Source organism: Genypterus blacodes, unplaced genomic scaffold, assembly GCF_046128005.1.
Source record: "Genypterus blacodes isolate CSIRO-AG114 ecotype Tasmania unplaced genomic scaffold, CSIRO-AGI_Gbla_v1 ptg000067l_1, whole genome shotgun sequence".
NCBI classification, from domain to species: Eukaryota; Metazoa; Chordata; class Actinopteri; order Ophidiiformes; family Ophidiidae; genus Genypterus; species Genypterus blacodes.
In genome coordinates, this window is record NW_027466879.1 from 10,189,018 (window position 1) to 10,206,840 (window position 17,823).

The window sequence follows — 17,823 nt, forward strand, 5'->3', positions numbered from 1 at the left end:
CTCCAGGTGGTTTTACAGTATTGAGCAGCAAGAACAGGATCCCCTGCACTCTCATCCCTCCACGTCTGCATTATTAATTGTCTGAGTACCAGACGTGGCTATTTGGACCCTGCAGGCACCCACATAGCACTCAGTCCCTAAAATTAAAAGCACTGATTGCATCCCATGGAAAGACAAAATAACAGTCTTTAAAAACACATAAATAGCATTTGTTCTCAAAGAACACTGTAGACCACAAAGAGGAAGAAAACAAAGATGACATGAAAGCACATATTAAGTGAGGAGGAGAACAAGAAACACAATAAGTCCTTATCAGATTTCTCAGTGAATACATGCAAAGTGTAAGCGCTTATTAAAACTGCAGCTCATTATTAGCACTGATACTGTTCATTATGATTTATAGGACAATATTTTTTTACAAAGAAGCTCATGACCATTTGCTTTATTAACTGGAAATATTTTGCAGATAGAAGCCCTTGATTAAAAATGTTGGGTTACCAGGTGAGGAAATATAAACCCTCAACTGCATATTACTCACCACCCAAAGTATAATGAATTAAAATCAGTTTATTAAAAACTTAACATTTATTGCTGCAGACGTATTATCAAACGAGGAACCCCTGACCCTTTACTGCTATGACTTAATACCATTTAAAACTGTAGACTTGGTGTAGAATTATAAATGATAGAAGTCATTATTCAAGGGTTCTGTCACTTAAATAATCCAGTGAGTCTGCAGCAAATGTAGTAATTAAATAAATTGTTTTGATGAATGACTCTTTCACAGGCAGGCAACCTAAACGTTGTTGGTATTATAGTCGTTGCTTATTATAATTCAATTAAAACAGGCAAGATTTATCAACTATTAACGCAGCCATTAACTACAGCTTGTGCTACTATACTCCTTATGGTTGAAATTCTATATCTTGCTCCCACTGTATGTTTAACATGAATCCTATTTCGGGTATGTAAGGCCATAAGCACTTCCCAAAGCGACTAAAAGAGGAGAATTCATGTAGCGGCGTTGGTCGCGTGGGGGATTGTTCAATGCAACATAAACGGGGGCGGAACACATTCATCAAGGTGGCAGAGATTTGAGACTAGAGAGGCCCATCCAATCACCGGCAGAGAATAAAGGGGAGAGGCATAAAAGTCCACACGGCAAGGTCATTGGAAAAAGAAGCTGATAAGACGAAAGGGATCAAATCTCCTGTATGCTGAGGCCCTCCTCTGGATGCCTGTCCCCATTAACTATAGTCTGTCCCCTGGCAAGTACAGTCTCAACCACCCACCAGGCCTCAGCGCTCTGATACCATGTAAGAGGAGGAATCAGAGTATATCATTGCTTTGGTGGTGACTTCAAATTCTAAAACACAAATGTAGATGTTTTTTATCTTTTCCCCTTTATGTTTCGCTCTTGATTTGTGTCATTAAACAACCCGTCACGCCCTTCCTCCCTCTGATCCGAGCTTGGCAGCTGCACTGCGCTCACTGTACTATGGATTCAGCCAGTTTGTGGTTTTACAACCGTCACAGTCTGGGATCTGCACGTACAAACACACTGTCACACAAACACGCATGTATTCCAGTCAATCCTACAGCAGGTTTGCTATGTCACACTGGGGGCTGCTGTGTAATTGGGTGAATCTGCTCTCCAGCATGCTACAGACTGGAGACGGCCCCTTTAAACATTTTCACTTCACTTCTGGGAGTGTAAATAAACCTTAGGATGATGAGGGATTCCAATCCACATTTAGCTGTTTTCTGTGCTTGCTCCTGTCATTTCCCTGTCCTGCTCCGAAGCTCATCAGCTTTACGAGTTTAGTTTAAGTGTGTGTGTGTCTGTGTGTGTGTGTGTGTGTGTGTGTGTGTGTGTGTGTGTGTGTGTGTGTGTGTGTGTGTGTGTGGAGAATCTCTCTTACACTGCATGCATCTGTGTTTTATGACGTAAACTGTTTTAACAAGTGCATTTATTTGTGTCCATCTCTGTGCCGGTGCATAGATGTGTGTGTGTGTAAATGTCCCTGTGTGTGTTTTCACGACAGGTGGACAGTTTACGTGCAGCCATGCAGCTTTCTGTCTGTGTGTGCTCTGTGATGGATTGGTTGTCAGATGCATAGCACCACTCTTACGGGCTGACAGAGACATTAAGTCGCCAGTCACATAGACTTGCTACGTTTTAACATTCCTCTGGGAAACACTTTAACCCTTCTCACTCCATGACGGCTGGAGTACATTACTTAGAAGGTGCTCACCGCTAAAACCGGCTTTCCTGCTGGATTCAGGGCACTTCAGTGTCTTAATGTTAGTGTAGGGGAGGTGGAAGACTTTGGTCATGTGTTGCGTTTAGATTTACCAGTTGTAGCGGTTTAGGAGTATGGGCGGTGTGCTTCTGCTGTCATGGAGACGATTGAGATTTTGTTAGCTACCTCTGCAGGGTAAAACATTGAAAATATGTAATTGTGAGAGGACACAATTTCGTGTTTATCAGTCTTTGGGGACAGATGGCAATATCGCTTCAACTCAGTGCTTTAGTTTTTAGAGCAACATCATCTCTAGTATGACTGCAGAATCCAGGAAACACACCTCCAATTTGATAAAGTCTGCAGTAATTGTGGTTTACTATTATTTAAAAAAATACAGTTTTGATATAAACTGTATGTTTTATTGTTTTTTCATCGTCTTTGGCATTGGATTTGTTTTATCCCAGTGCCTGAAATACCTCCTCGTATATCATCCAGCAAACACACACACACACACACACACACATACACACACACACACACACACACACACACACACAATGACAGAGATGAACAGAAACAGATACAAACATAGAAACACAAAAATATGTGTACAATGCCATGACTGATGCTGCCTTAGTGCACACACACATGACACACACACACACACACACACACACACACACACACACACACAGGCATACATATTTATACGGTTACACATACACACACACACACACATTTTCATACACATTTGGCTGCCGAGCAGCTCAACTGGAACATTACTGGGCAGTGTGCCTTTTTAAAGCTATTTTGGCAGGAGTGTATACGTAAGTAATTCATTTCTATTATTATGTAATAACTTTGATCTCTGGTTTCATGGACTTGGTGCTGATGTAATGCAGCAAAAATATGAACTACATGTTCATTTTCAGATTATGCTGCATTTTTTCCTCTCTGTTTCTTTCTTTTTTTGTATTAAGGAAGCATAATTTACATTAAAGACTCTTATCCCTGTGGCAGAGTTCTCAATTTAAGCAACATTTTGTTCATTTGCACATGATAAAGTTGTTCATTAGACAATATACTTTGCCTTATTCGTTGTTATTACCTTGCCATTGTAAATGCCTTGGGAGCAATTAAACATGTGAAGTGCCCAATTTTCCGTCCTCGGCTTGCAGTCTTGAACTCTATCTGCATGTTGCACACATTTCCTAAGAACTAATTAAAGTGAATCAATGACACAACCCTTTAAAATGGCGGTATATGTCACGGCCATCAGCAGGGAACAAAGGACCCTCTTAATTATTTTGTTCCCGCTGTTCCCGTAAACGGCTTGTCAAGGCACCAGACACAGTAACTGACTCCGTGAATAAAGGATGTCACACAGACACACACTGACATATATGGCGTACTCTCTCACACACACACACACACACACACACACACACACACACACACACACACACACACAAACACACACACACACACACACACACACACACACACACACACACACACACACACACACACACACAGACACACACACACAAACACTATCCTCAGTTTCTGTGTGACGGCTCCCTCTCCGTCTTATAAAAGAGTATTAATTGTACTACAACAATGACAGCGTAGGTGCTTAAGTGTGACGGTCCCCTTACTCTTCAAAAGCTCAACATCCCTTATCCATCATTGGCTCAGGGGAACAATTTCTTGGATGCTGACAACCATATCTCATCTCCTAGAGAGTTTTTCCTCCTCTGGCCCATGTTGTATTTGGCTGATTCTAATTTGGTGTTTCTAAAAGTGTGTTATGGCCCCATGTAAGCGCATATATCCTGGTTGTGCCTGTCTCATAGGCGTGTTCCTTCATTTGCTCTCTGTGGCCTTGCTGCAACACATTTTCATGAGTACACATTAGTCCTGTTATAAGGAATGATGGGCTGAGGGGGGGTAGGCATCTTTTTTTCTGGCCTTGTAATTATTTATCGTCTCTCCCTGGGATTTGAAATAGTTCTAGTTAATATATGAAGGAAAACCCAGCCAGTAGATGAAATCGGTGTTTGAAGCTGCACCGAAAAAGGACCAGAAAGTTCATTCATTCCAGATGCTTATGTGTTTAAGGGTTTCCCTGCAATCATCTGCATCGATGCCATAAACGGCCGTCTGCAGCCCAGGAAAATAAAACTGGCTTTGACTACTGTAGGAAAATCAACTGGCAGTGCTCCAAGTGTGTCATCTAGTCCTTGGAGAGAATAGACGGAAGGGGATGGATGGATGGATGAAAGGATGCCTCGACACGCTTGTTTTCTCCACCTTGTTACAGTCGTTTCTGTGCTATCAAGAGCTCTGGCTTGCTCCACCACAGAGCTGAGCTTGTATTTGACAATAGTCTGCCTCGCATTGCTAATCGCCTCTTAATTCTCGCATTATTCCCCGTCCGTGTGCATGCATTTCAATCAAATAGGTGGTGCTGTCCAAAAATAGTGCTGTCGGCGCTGCCTGGAGAGACGGGCTGTCAGTCTCCCTGTCTGATCATGAGCTATTATCCTCTCTGCCCACAGACAGCAGAGAGAGAGCTACACCGGTGACTATGTGATCATGATCAATACATAATCACTTTCCTGTCACCGCAATGGCACTATCAGGGGACAGTCCAGCCTCACACACCAGCCATTTTAGGAAAAGGGCCCGACATGCCAGCTTTCTGACCTAGAAATGCAGGAGGGGGGCGGGGGAGGTGGCAGCATCAAAAGCAAAGCTTGGGCTCATCTAAACTTCATCTCCATAAAATGCATTACTGCATTATTGCTGCGCTCTGGTTTATTACATTAGCTGCAATATGCTATTATGAGAAAGTGAATGAAAGGAGACAAACTGATCGACGCAGCAAATTGCAGCCAAGCAACGCATACGTTTACCTATAAAATTATTCATTAGCCTCTGATTGGAGTGCATCTTGTCTTTGTTTATTTTAAGGATCGACCTTTATTACATTCAATCATATCAGTTTTGTTGACATTAACCAAATGATTTACTGAAAACAAGCGGAAAAAGAGGAAAAAGCGATGTGAGGGTCTTCTTGTGTTCTTATTATTTACATCCGTCAAAGGCTGAACAATAATGTTTCTGAATTTATTTACATCACAATGACAATTTGACATTTTAAATTTATGTTACTCTTAAACATAATCCAACATGAACTTTTTAGAAATTATTTTACTGGCACTGACACTCACTTTCTGTGTTTTGTAAGATAATGATGTGATCATTTCTTCTAATGTCTCAGTTCAGTGACGATGAATCAGAAAAAAATAATTGCATCGATTTGTTTTATTTATTTATCACTTTCATGGAAACCCGTTGCACTTCACTCAATGTCAAGCCAATGACAAATGCACAACATGACCTTTATGAATATATAGACTTCATTTGATGCACTATTTATGTACATTTACTAGATTTGGCCTTCTAATGCTTTATGAACATCATTATGAGCGTAATGGAATATTTAAAGGCTGTTTGAGGAAACTGCAGCTCTGTTGTACCTGATCAAACAGCATCATAAACAGCTTTGTAGCAGATACCTTCTGGTGGCCCGACCAGCTAGGTCATATATAGGGGACAAAAGACAAATAAGTTCCCCCCTACAAGATGTCTGTGCCTTTAAATTTCTAACTGGCCTTAACCGCAGCATTAAACCATATTAAACCTGTGCCGAATAACTCCCCTCTCTCTCTCTCTCTCTCTCTCTCTCTCTCTCTCTTTATCTGGTGTTTCTTGCTCTTTCTCTCGACCCCCACAGTGTAAAGCCAGTCAGACATAAACAGCATTGTTTTACTCGGGCAGGGCTCACAGCAGGGTACTGTTAGCCTCGTGCATCATGCAGCCCACAGCTCTCCCCATGCCTCAGTGATATCCCTCCTCTATGGCTCGGCGCCCGCATACATATGAATGCCCCCTGTCTTCTACCCTTCACGCTTCTGTGCTGGTCCAAGCTGAGCAGATCTGAGATGTTGCACAGCTGCCATCCTCGTCGGAAAGGAGGGGAGATGAAGAAGAAGAAGTGCAGCATTCCAGCAGCAACAAACAGACAATACATTCTTTTTAAAGTGATTATAGGTATGATGGTACTTGAGCTGAGTGCGCTTCCCGACCGCGCTATTTGTCGGGTGGTAGCGAGCTTGCCAGCATGCCGAGGGCGAATTCTGGACAGTGAATGGAAGAAGCTGCTCGTGTTCCTGTTAGATCAACTGGAAAATAGCAAGCTCTCTGTGTGTTAACAGTATGTATACGTGCATAATTGATAATGAGGGCTTTGTAATCATCCTGTGCTTGCATGTTTCACAGAATATCCCGCACAGAGAGCTGCACGTCAATGGTACACATCCAATTTTGCCCCTTTAATGAGGAGCTATCCCATATCACACTCTCAATGAATGGTGTTAATTTGTCAAACAAGAGAATGCAGCATTTATCATTTTACACTTTGTCACCCAACAGAGCCGGCGTGCTTTTATACCATCAGCAAGGATAAATAAACTCATTAAATTAAGATGTTTTTCCACTTAATCATACTTGTGTGTTTTTCTTGGTGTGTGCCAGCTGGAAATTGGGTACTTTTTCTGTCTAATTCCTGTGGGTTGCAACACAGTGCTAATGCTACTAATGCTACAAATGCTACTAATGAGCTTTTAGCTACAGTCCCAAAGCTACATCTCCACCACCGTCCAGCCTTTGGTTACTCCTGCGATACATCTCGGTTAAGCGTTGCCATGCCGATTCAGGATAATCCTTTATGTACGAAAATATGCTTCAGTGAACCATCTACAGCTATTGTGTGTCATAACAGAGCACGTCCCCCAATTTATCCCCCGCTATGGTTCAGGGAAGAGTCCTATTGATTTCCTATCACTGAGCCAGTGTGCCCAGTAAATAGGAAGTGCGTGTCCTATTATTTCTTTCAGTTGATAAACTATAAACCGATGCCCTCACGTCTTAATCGTGTGGCGCTCTGGATGTTCACAACCTCTGTATACTGAACCGAAGAACATTTGGATTTAGCTAACCGTTAGCATGCTACATTAACTTCTACTCAACGTTTCATCATTTGGGCACCAGAAAAATTAGACAAATCCATTCAGACAGTGTGATTTTATCTGATTCTCTGCCTTTTTTTTGTTTTGTTGATGTGTTTTTTGGTAAAGTTGCCTAAAATCGCCTACATTCCGGATGAATAATCATCATTACGGCCTTTTTAGACGAGCGATTCCTCCCCGGTTGATGTTTGTTTCTAGAAACCATCCGGCTCCGTTCATCCCTGGTGGTTTACAGGCCTTGCTTTTGCCATTGTTATCGCCACAATGCTACAGGCTTCAAATAAAAGCCCACATGCAACATCCCTCCATTATTGTCTCTTCGCCTGTTGCCTGGCCCGAGAGCTGCATCCACTTTCTGCAGTGTCCCCGAAAAAATTCCTGTGCATTATCAAGGGAGGAAGGATGAGCTAATCTGCGGCTGATTTGAAACAGGACCAAAACACAGGCTTTCCTAATCCCTCATTTTTTTATCAGGGGTGGTGCGGCGCATTTTAGCCCTGTGGGAGGGAAAGAAAGAGGGAGCTATTTCATGCTCTACCAGCTCCACTGTTTTCATGAAGATTCCTCCCTCCCCGCTTCTTCCTGCAGTCCAATCCATAACTGAATTTATGGAAGTCTGTTTGCAGTAGTTAGACACCTTTTAGAAGTACTTTTCATAATTAGGCTGTAGATGGCTCCCTCTGTAGTAGTAGTAGTAGTAATTTAACTTTGTGGAAGATAAGGCTCTGTATCTCTGGTGTGTGTGTGTGTGTGTGTGTGTGTGTGTGTTTGTGTAAGGGGGGGTGGGGGGGGGGGGGGGGGGGGTGCAATTTCCTCAGCTGTCTCTCATTTTATTCATTTGACAATTGGCAAACACCGAAGGCATATGTGATATAACTCGCCTCCAAGCAGCACTGCATGAGCACTGCTCGGATTATTGCATACATCTGTGGGATATGATACATATAATTATATTTCCATGCATTCTGTCAACCAATTTGTTTGATATTTTATTTACTTATCAAACACAATGAAATATCCCACGTGAAATCCCTCAGGCTCATGTGGAGGAGGAAACCGGAGGTGTGAATAGAAGATGGGGGATAACCACATGCAGAGGTGTTATTCTATACGTTGTGTTGATGTGATGTGTCGTGTTGTAGTTTCCATCCACAATGCACTTGTACTAAATAAAATCAATCCAATTAGTGTTGAAGGCTATGGAAATGGGTAAACTGGAACACAGTGGTGGGAAAAGTACAATATCCTTTACAATACAAAGAGTCCTAGTACAACAACCTATAATACCAAGACTGTATACATCCTTCATTCTGAAGCTTAAAAGTCACATGTATTGGTATCATTGGTAAAATTAACTTAAATACTCAAAGCAAATGTACTGATTAGCAACAATGGCCCTGCAACAGCTTTAACATTGATACTTCTGAGCTATGGAAATACAGATAGAATCAATAGGGTTGTGTCATTGATAAATTTGATTTATAGTAGCATAATATCTTATGTAGTCCATCACTCAGATTTGATTTTTGCTTTGTTGCTTTGGTGTTTCAATGTCTATGTCAAACATGATGTTTTCATTAATAGGTTTAATACCATAATCAGAGAAGAATCAATATTTGTCAAAGCATGTGCTGTTAATGTACTGTTTACAGGCCATGATGATGAAATAAATTAAAATCCCTACAAAATTGTTAAATATAAACATTTTTAGGACCGTTTTGTCATGAACACTGGAATAAACAATAAAATATATTGAGACACAATGTATTTTATGTAAAATAGAATGAACTGGTTTCTCCCTTCAATTTATTGTTTTCTTTTTCTTCATTAATTCTGAATTTAAAGATCCAGTCAAATCTAGTGACGTAAAAGTACCTCAAAAGTACATTACATGAGCAAATGTACTTCCATACAAACATAGTCCTTGAAAAGGCTTTGTTGTAAATTGAGGCTGTGCGATGTGACTGGCAGCTCAGTGGAGTCAAATAGAAAAAAATTCTATCTGCAGCCATCAGAGAGTAGCAACACAGAGTTTTGCAAGTGCTGTCACAGGAAGAGGGAGAGAGGGAGAGAGAGGGGTAGTGAGATCGTTCATCATCTATGATTTAAACACTGCAAAAGGCTTGAGGTGTAACAAGAGGTATGAAATTTACAAGGTAAGCTTTGGCAACACAACAGCGTGGGTCATCATAAGACTATGAATTACTTGAACACCTCTGTCTCAGAGGAGCACTTGAAGCTTCCTCACTGTGAAATAATTGGGTTGCAACAGTGAAACTGCTTCTCTGGTGAGAGTGAAAAGGTGGCTTTTGCTTTGTTTTGCTGTTACAAGACCACAGACACGGTTCTAACTATAAATCAATTGCAGACATGCTTCGCTGATGGCATGCAAAGGGAAATAAGTTCAAAACCTGCCGCATGTGGATGTGAGACACATGTTAGATGTTAGTCCAGTGCTATTATGATGTTTTTCCGCTTTAAAGAATGAATCATCTTCTCTCTGCCTTATGGTTCTGGGTGCACATACAGTATGGCCTCCACAGTATCTATTCCCATGTCTTCGCCTGAAACTCCTCATATACTTTGGTCAACCTACTGCATCGGTTTCAGAGATGTGGCAGAAACTCTATTAACCAGGTTGTTCAGGTTCCTGGCAGGCGTTCACACTTACTGAGTGCCCCAACTGGCAATCATAGTAAGTTAGAGTTAGTACTTTACCGAAATTCTGTGTGAAATATTCCTAGATTGGTTTAGACTATCTCGTAGAATAGGATCTTCAATGTCTTTTTTGCCATTGCAATTCATGTTTCATTCATTTAGGCGACCTAATGCCTTTGAGACGAGGGACGTACACCTCCCTGTGTTGTCAGAACACCTTTGTACATCTTTCATACAAACAATTACCATACCATCTGTAGTTTTGTGCCAGCGTGTTGCTCATTGTCAGCGTGTCAGCACCTTTCTCTCCCTTTCCTTTGCTCCCCCTCTCCTCACCGTTTCTCACTTTCTCACACATTCCTTTACACGTGAGACTGACAAAAACATCAGCCTACGTGAATCAAAATGGATGAGTTTAACTGTGTTGATTTGAGGGTAATCAAGGCCTTTTTTGTGACCTCATTGTGGTTGAAACGGTGTGTTTTCTGATTTGCATTTGGCAGATTTCAGATATTGACAAAGATCCAGTAAACCTCTAGAACTAGATAAAGGAGCAGTGACTTGCAGTTATAGATAGATATTAGCTTATATGTTACATTTATACATGTATGTGACAGGGACAGCAAGTGAATGGTGAAGCAAAAGAGTCATACACCCAGTACACCTGGTAGCAGAGGAATGTGGAATAATCCATTAGATTAGAGAGGTAGGTTGCTCACAAAGGTTAAACCAAACTCTTGGCTGGATGGATCTAGGGAAACACATTTAATCTAACAACTTCATGAACAAATCAGCCTTATCATATATAGGTGACAGTGTGTATTATTATGGTCATATCTCTGAGACACATCACAGCCTCATGTATACACGCAGCCATTTATAACCGTGTCCCTAACAGGATGGATGAGGCTCCCTGTCGAGGCTGGTGGCTGTTGTGTGACCTTGTAATGCTCATCTCCTGACAGACTGAAGGCAGCTGAGGTGTAACAGACATGTTAGGCTGACCTGTTAGGGGTTCAGATCTTTGTCTGGGTCTGTGTTTGTGATTTAAAAAAAGAAAAGTGAGCGAGAGACTTCCACTGTTAAAGCCTCTGGGGAAATGTTACACTTTAGGACCCCACTTCCTCCCTCGGAGAAGGAGGAGAAGTAAGATGTGGCCCACGGATCTGGTCTTTGCATCGAGAATAAAGCTCTTTTGAATGGAGGTTTGTTGTGGGCCAGATTTATATCACTGATGGATTCTTGAGCTCTGAAGGTGTAACAGATTTCACTGTTCAGAATAAAAAGTACTGTTTCAGGCTGCAGGATTGGTGGGATATGATGCATTATTCTGGCATTTTGCAAGTTAGCTACACTTTCACACTTTTCTCTCTTTTTTGCCTGCTCTGACCTCCTGCTGAGTAGAATGACAAATGTGTTATGTATGGCTGATCACTGTTTGATTACCTCTGACATCATCATGTTGTTGTGTCACAGCCAAGGGGTATAATTATCAGTCTGTGACCCATACGTGTGTGGAGAACTAACGGAACTAACTAATAGTTCTGATGTACATCTCTCTCTTTCTGCCCTGCAGGTACTCCGGTCACACGGGTAACAGCGACAGACGCCGACGATCCAGTATACGGAAACAGTGCTAAACTGGTCTACAGCATACTGGAAGGACAACCATATTTCTCTGTCGACCCCAATTCAGGTTAGTACAGCTAAAATGAGGATGCTCCACCTTGAATGAATTGCATTATGATGGCAAATCATTTAAACTGATGGCTGTTTTTGAGCACAGCTTCACAAATTGGCGCCGGTAGACACACAGGCAGCACAGCCAAGTCACTTCCTCTATACCTACATGATAACAGCCATAGACTTTGACACAGAAAACAGATTGGCCCTCATTTATCCCTGTTCTGTTTTCCATAAAAATGCACACAAAATGACCAGATTGTAACAGTTATTATAGATGACACAGGTGGATTGTCGAATTTAAACATTGGTCCTTTCCACTCTCCTTTGTTTTGAATAAAATGAGCTGATGCAACATGACAACATGAGTCTCTCCTAGTTAACTCGCAGGATTGCAGGGTTTAATTTAAGTTTAAAAAGTTGTAAAATCCTCTCGACAGATCAGATCAGACAGAGAGTGACAGAAGCTTCTTTTACTGCGAGGTTCCACAGGCTACAGGTTGCACAGGCTGAAGAAGTGGACAGCAGGTGGGGAAGCAGTTGCATCTTATTCCCTCATTCCATTTCAACAAGCCTGAAGGGGCTAAGATTATCAAAGAGTAACAGTCGTAACAGGGACGTGACAATGTCGACTACAACTTAAAAGCTATGTAATATCAGGGCCAGCGGTGACGCAGCCCATCTGTCTATTGGAGCGGGTGTAGATTTATCACTGTACATGGAGATCTCTGCTGCTATATCTCCTGACTGGCTCCCTCCTCTGCTGATTCTCCTTTCATGTTTTCAAAAATATAAATACGCCGAGACAGAAATCTGGGTTTCTGGGCGCAGCAGAATGCAACCGAGGGGGCGTGCCTTTAATTTAACATGATATGATGCATTATGAGTGAGCACATCCACTCACACTCCAACCCGACACACACTCTGCTTAGTTCTATTCTCACGGCTGGTTCAGCTGGATGTCACAGCTGGGTTGCCATCTATAAGACTACAAAGAAATTATTAGAAATTCAAAATTATATAAGCAGGAAAACATCAGTGGAGTTTTTGAATCTATGCAGCGCTACTTGCTTATTTATATCAGCGGGAGTCCTATAGTGTACGTGATGTATAGTATCCCTATGTCATAAGAAAATAACCTCTTTCTTCCAAATAGGAACCTCTTTAACAATGCCACCATGCATTAAGTTATCTGGAGACGCATTCCAGATTGGTTTGATATCTTCTATCGTTAATTGCTTTCTCCAGATGACTTTTTAGCATGTGTCTCTAAGCAATGTGATTAAATAATGGGGAAATTGCATTAATAAGAAATGAGATGGAAATTGACTGCTCACAGTTTGGAAAATGGGCGTCCAATAAACAAGCTTCAAGAAGTGAAAAGTGTCACCATGTATGCACATAATCAGGAGAAATATTCAGACTCAACTCGTCCGCTGTGCAATAGGTGTTACGAAATCAAGAAGAATGAATGTAGCCGCGGAACGTGCAGCGAACGGACAATTTAAGGATTAGCGCCGGTGCTTGGTGTGATTATGGAGCACGTACAGATGGCTCATTGGAGGGAGCCAGATGTTTTAATGAATGTTAATGAAAAATAAAAGGTAAGGGGGAAACAACCATTAGAATGCTTTTGACACTTACAACGCCACATTGGAATTCAAAAGCCTCCGATAAATAAATAAACATGGCGCTCTAATTCATCACTCGGTTCATAGTCGGTGAAAAAAGTTGAGGCAAATATTAATGGAAATGAGTGTTTGTCTATCCTCTCTTTTCAATGATTAGGAATTAATTTGAATAATTAACGACGATCAACAGAGATGAGTGTTTCTTCAAGCCGGATGACTGAAGCGTGTGTTTGTGTGCATGTTAGATTGAGCACAAGCAACTAGAGTGTCGTGTATTGTGTTGCCAATCGGAGCCTCATTTGTTTGTGCGACACAAAGAGAGGAAGAGACCCACCTCTTGAATTGCTAAAGACAAACGATATATGTGTGTTTTGACATAAATCACGAGAAGATGGAGTGAGAACCTGCGAATATGGAAGGAAACTGGAGATTATGGAATGAAATTGACTGACATTGGTAGCAGACAGCTCGACAACATGACCAATTAGACCTTGACTATGTGTAATACGCTCAAACATCCATTCATACAAATGAGATTCAGATATTCAGGAAATGCAAGGTTGAGACAAAGAGTGGAAATAAATCAGTGAATGGGACAACGGCACCAATGTCTCTATTCATCCATTTCCTCTTGAGAATCGCAGTGTTGGTCAAAGAAATTTATTTATTCGGTTCTTAGAAGTTAATCTTTTTAAAACAAAGGGAAATGTGGTGTTTTATATTACAGTGGTTGAAAAGGAGGGACATGGTGTTCTCAACACCAATGACCTTATCAGCAAAAGGATTTGTAAAAAAACATTTATAAGCATTCTGGGAGAAGCGGCGTTATTGTTCCACCAGGACAGAAGCTTTTTTGTTGTGTGTGTTCTGTGGTTGTTCTGATAATCAGTATTGGATGTGACCGAAATTGTGCTACATCTCAAAGGAAAATGTATCTGTAGAACAGGAAATGCAGGCGCAGACAGCATCCTAACCCCTCCCGTGTTTCTATCATATGTTTGCATTTTCTCAATGTCTGAGGCAACTCAGGACTAAGGCAGGGTGTCATGCCAAAGCCGAGCTTTTATGAGGGGTTTTATATTCATTTGATGATCCTGCGGGCCTGTGTTTCCTGAGTGGATTATCCGTATATGCCAGCACTGAGCCCTTTTTATATTCAGCACCGTGGCAGAGTCAATAAGGTCCATTCTGCATACAATATTCAAGATTATACAAGACAGACAGCATAATTCACACTCAATCAGAATACAAATGACTGCAGACAACACAGTGGAAAACAAGCACAGCTGACTTTCAGTGCTCAGCGATGAACACCTTAGCACGCTCACGCCGGGGCTACGTTCTCTGAGGGAGGAATGTGCTGTGAATGCTTTGCCTCTACTTAGTATGGAGACGCTGTTTTGTAAAGTCATGGTCTCAACTAATGTATGCTATCAGTGTGAATGAAAGTAAGGCTGCAGTTACCATATGCTTTGCTTTTGCTTGTGCTTGTTCGTGCATGATGATGTGTGTAGCATTAACGTGACACACAGAGTACATACAGTAAGTCATGTTTACCCTTTGGCATTCATGTGTTTTAATGTGTTGTGACCTGTTTCCACCTTTCAGCAACCATAAAGATTGCTCTGCATGAGATGGACCGAGAGATGAGAGAGGAGTACCTGGTTGTCATTCAGGCGAAGGACATGGGAGGTCACATGGGCGGCTTGTCTGGGACCACAACTGTTACGGTCACACTAACAGACATCAATGATAATCCGCCAAAGTTCTCCAAAAGTAAGACAGCTTTCGAAATTTAAAAACAAACTTCCGTTCATCGCATTCCTTCTTTATTCTTGCATTTCTCCAAAGTAAACGGTCGATTGCACCCCCCTCTCCTTCCCCAGGTTTGTACGATTTTGTCATCCCGGAGGACCTGCCGATCGGGAAAACCGGTGGCAAGGTGAAAGCGAATGACAGAGACATCGGCGATAATGCCAAGTCGACATACAACATCATCGAGGGAGACGACAGAGGCGTGTTTGAAATTGCTACAGATGCACAAACTCAAGAGGGGATTCTGCGGTTGAAGAAGGTAGGACCTGTAAAATAACAGGAAATTGCTAATTTTACTTATATACTCCCCCCGGCCTCTTCGAACAACACAAAGAAAGTTTACACACTGGTGGGTACGGATATCATCCAGTGGAAATTGAAAGCTTTGCTCATCAGTGGTCTGTAATGAAATGATAACATCAGTAAACGTCACACAGACTGCTAATGTTTACCAGCCCAGCTTGTTAATATCGCTTCACTAACAAAGGGATGAGCGCACCAAAAGGCCTCTTTCACAACAAAAACAACACAAAAGGGAGTGATTGACATTATCTTGGTTTCTGAGCAGCCTACAAATTATCAATCCACGCCGACGGAGAACATTTTATACTTTTGTCTAAACTGAACACCACAGTTAGCTTTGGAACCTCTCAGGGATGTTTTGGGGGTTTTCATTCTATACAGTTTGGCACACGACACCTGCCTAATGCATGTAGCTCAACAAGAAAACAAAGTGCCATATGTACACACAGCATGGCTACGGGAACAAATGCACACACAGGGTAAAAGGGCAAATTGCATCATGCGACCAAATTCCCTCAGTCATTGGCAGCAGTCACAGATCTTTATTTAGCACCAAAAAAGGGGCACTACTACGGTGTCCTGATGACGAACCTGTTCCAATCTGATGGCGACTATCAGCTATTGAAATCTGGGTGATTCATGAAACTGCATTTGGCTCACACATGTTGGTGAATAAAAACAACATATAAGTCCACTCAGTTGATTGATCAGTTTAGTTAAATGTAAATGCACAGTGTTGGGAACAATACCAGATGCAGGAAGGTGTTGTTGCATCCAACATCTTTATCTGTCAGCAGTGGCATTAGCCAACACCTGCTCTCTCTCTCTCTCTCTCTCTCTCTCTCTCTCTCTCTCTCTCTCTCTCTCTCTCTCTCTCTCTCTCTCTCTCTCTCTCTCTCTCTCTCTCTCTCTCTCTCTCTCTCTCTCTCTCTCTCTCTCTCTCTCTCTCTCTCTCTCTCTCTCTCTCTCTCTCTCTCTCTCTCTCTCAGAATGGAGAGTTTGAGAGCAAACCTTTCTTTGCTTATTTATTGTTATCTCAGCAAACATTTTTTGGAAAAATTAGGATACAGCACGTAATCTCTCCCTCAGGTTTAAGATAGTATACCAATTTTTGTTGCACACGTTGATGCAACAAAGAGAAGTGTCACAGCTTGAGTTACTGCCTGCCATTGTTTGACCATCATCTGAAACGGCTTTGGCGTAATACCTGCAGCCTGCGCTCTATTTTGGCGTTGCTGCTTTGCAACATGAGCCCTCACAGCAAGACCAAATGGAGCACACAAATTGTGAACAAAACATGACCAATCAGAGCCATGGAATTTGAATTACAGTTATTCAAGTCACCAGGCTGCAATGTGTTGTGAGCAAAAAATAGATAGCAGTGATGTTCTATGTGTATCAGGGAAGTGTGCATGTGGTATATGGGGCAGTAAGTGCTGGAAGCTCCGTATCAAGCTTGGTCTCATTTTGTGAGACTGACATCACCAGTGACGTTCCAAGCATCATCTGGCCTGTGCAATACAATTGGTTTGGGAAATGCTTTGCCACTGTCTAAAAATTTGAAGACATAAAATCTGTTGCACAATTCGTGAGTGTGTTGTTTGAGCCAGTCGACAAACTTTCACTGCTACAAAAATACTTAAATATGCGTTGGGAAACAAGATAAATACTTGTGACCACGAGATCATTACTAAGTATCTTGTCACCTCTAGCCCGACTCCACCGACACCCAAGATGGCTGATGCTGTGCCAACTCAAAGCAAGACAGATAACTACTTGAAAATGTTCATTCACAGACATATGATCATACAAGCTGAGTGTGTAAACTTATCGTATCAGTCATCCACTCAGAGACAGCAGAGACGTCGCCGACGCTCCCGCCTACTGGTGTTGTTTACATTTATAAATCAGAGCGGAGCGCCGAGGAGCGGAGATAGACTCCATTTTCTACCTAAATTTTTCATTGTGTGCAGCTCCATCTCGTTCCATCATAATCACACACCAAAACAGACTCCATTGTGTCCTTACTTATACTATAGCAAGTGCTAGTTGCTAGTTTCCCTCACTATATATTATTGAGTAAAAATGCAGTTGGATTAACAATTAGATCAGGATGCTCATCAAACCTCCCTTATTGTGTGTCAGGATCAATATCTGTATACACACACACACACACATACAGGCAAGTGAGGCAAGAAATAACTCCAAAACAGAGCAAAAGTCTTATATTTAAACTCAAACAGGCCAGTTAAAACTAAAATCTGGCTTTTCTGCTCTTCTCCTCTCATCTCCAGTCTGCCTGTTTGTGCCTCCAAGCACGTGTGAGGCTCCAGTCTCCCTGAAACAAGGAGATATAGAGATGAGCGCTTGATTACCGAACCGCATGCAGCC

The 17,823-nt window shown here is 41.8% G+C and overlaps 1 protein-coding gene across 2 annotated transcripts in view; it reads left to right on the plus strand.

Moving 5' to 3' along the window:
* Nucleotides 1-17,823, plus strand: part of cdh8 (cadherin 8) — a 77,717-nt gene that overhangs the window by 38,363 nt on the left and 21,531 nt on the right. For both annotated transcript variants that reach the window (XM_076155856.1, XM_076155855.1), the window contains exons 3-5: nt 11,577-11,696; nt 14,923-15,090; nt 15,201-15,388. In XM_076155856.1, coding sequence (XP_076011971.1) covers nt 11,577-11,696; nt 14,923-15,090; nt 15,201-15,388 — 476 coding nt within the window. The remainder of the gene's footprint in view (nt 1-11,576; nt 11,697-14,922; nt 15,091-15,200; nt 15,389-17,823) is intronic.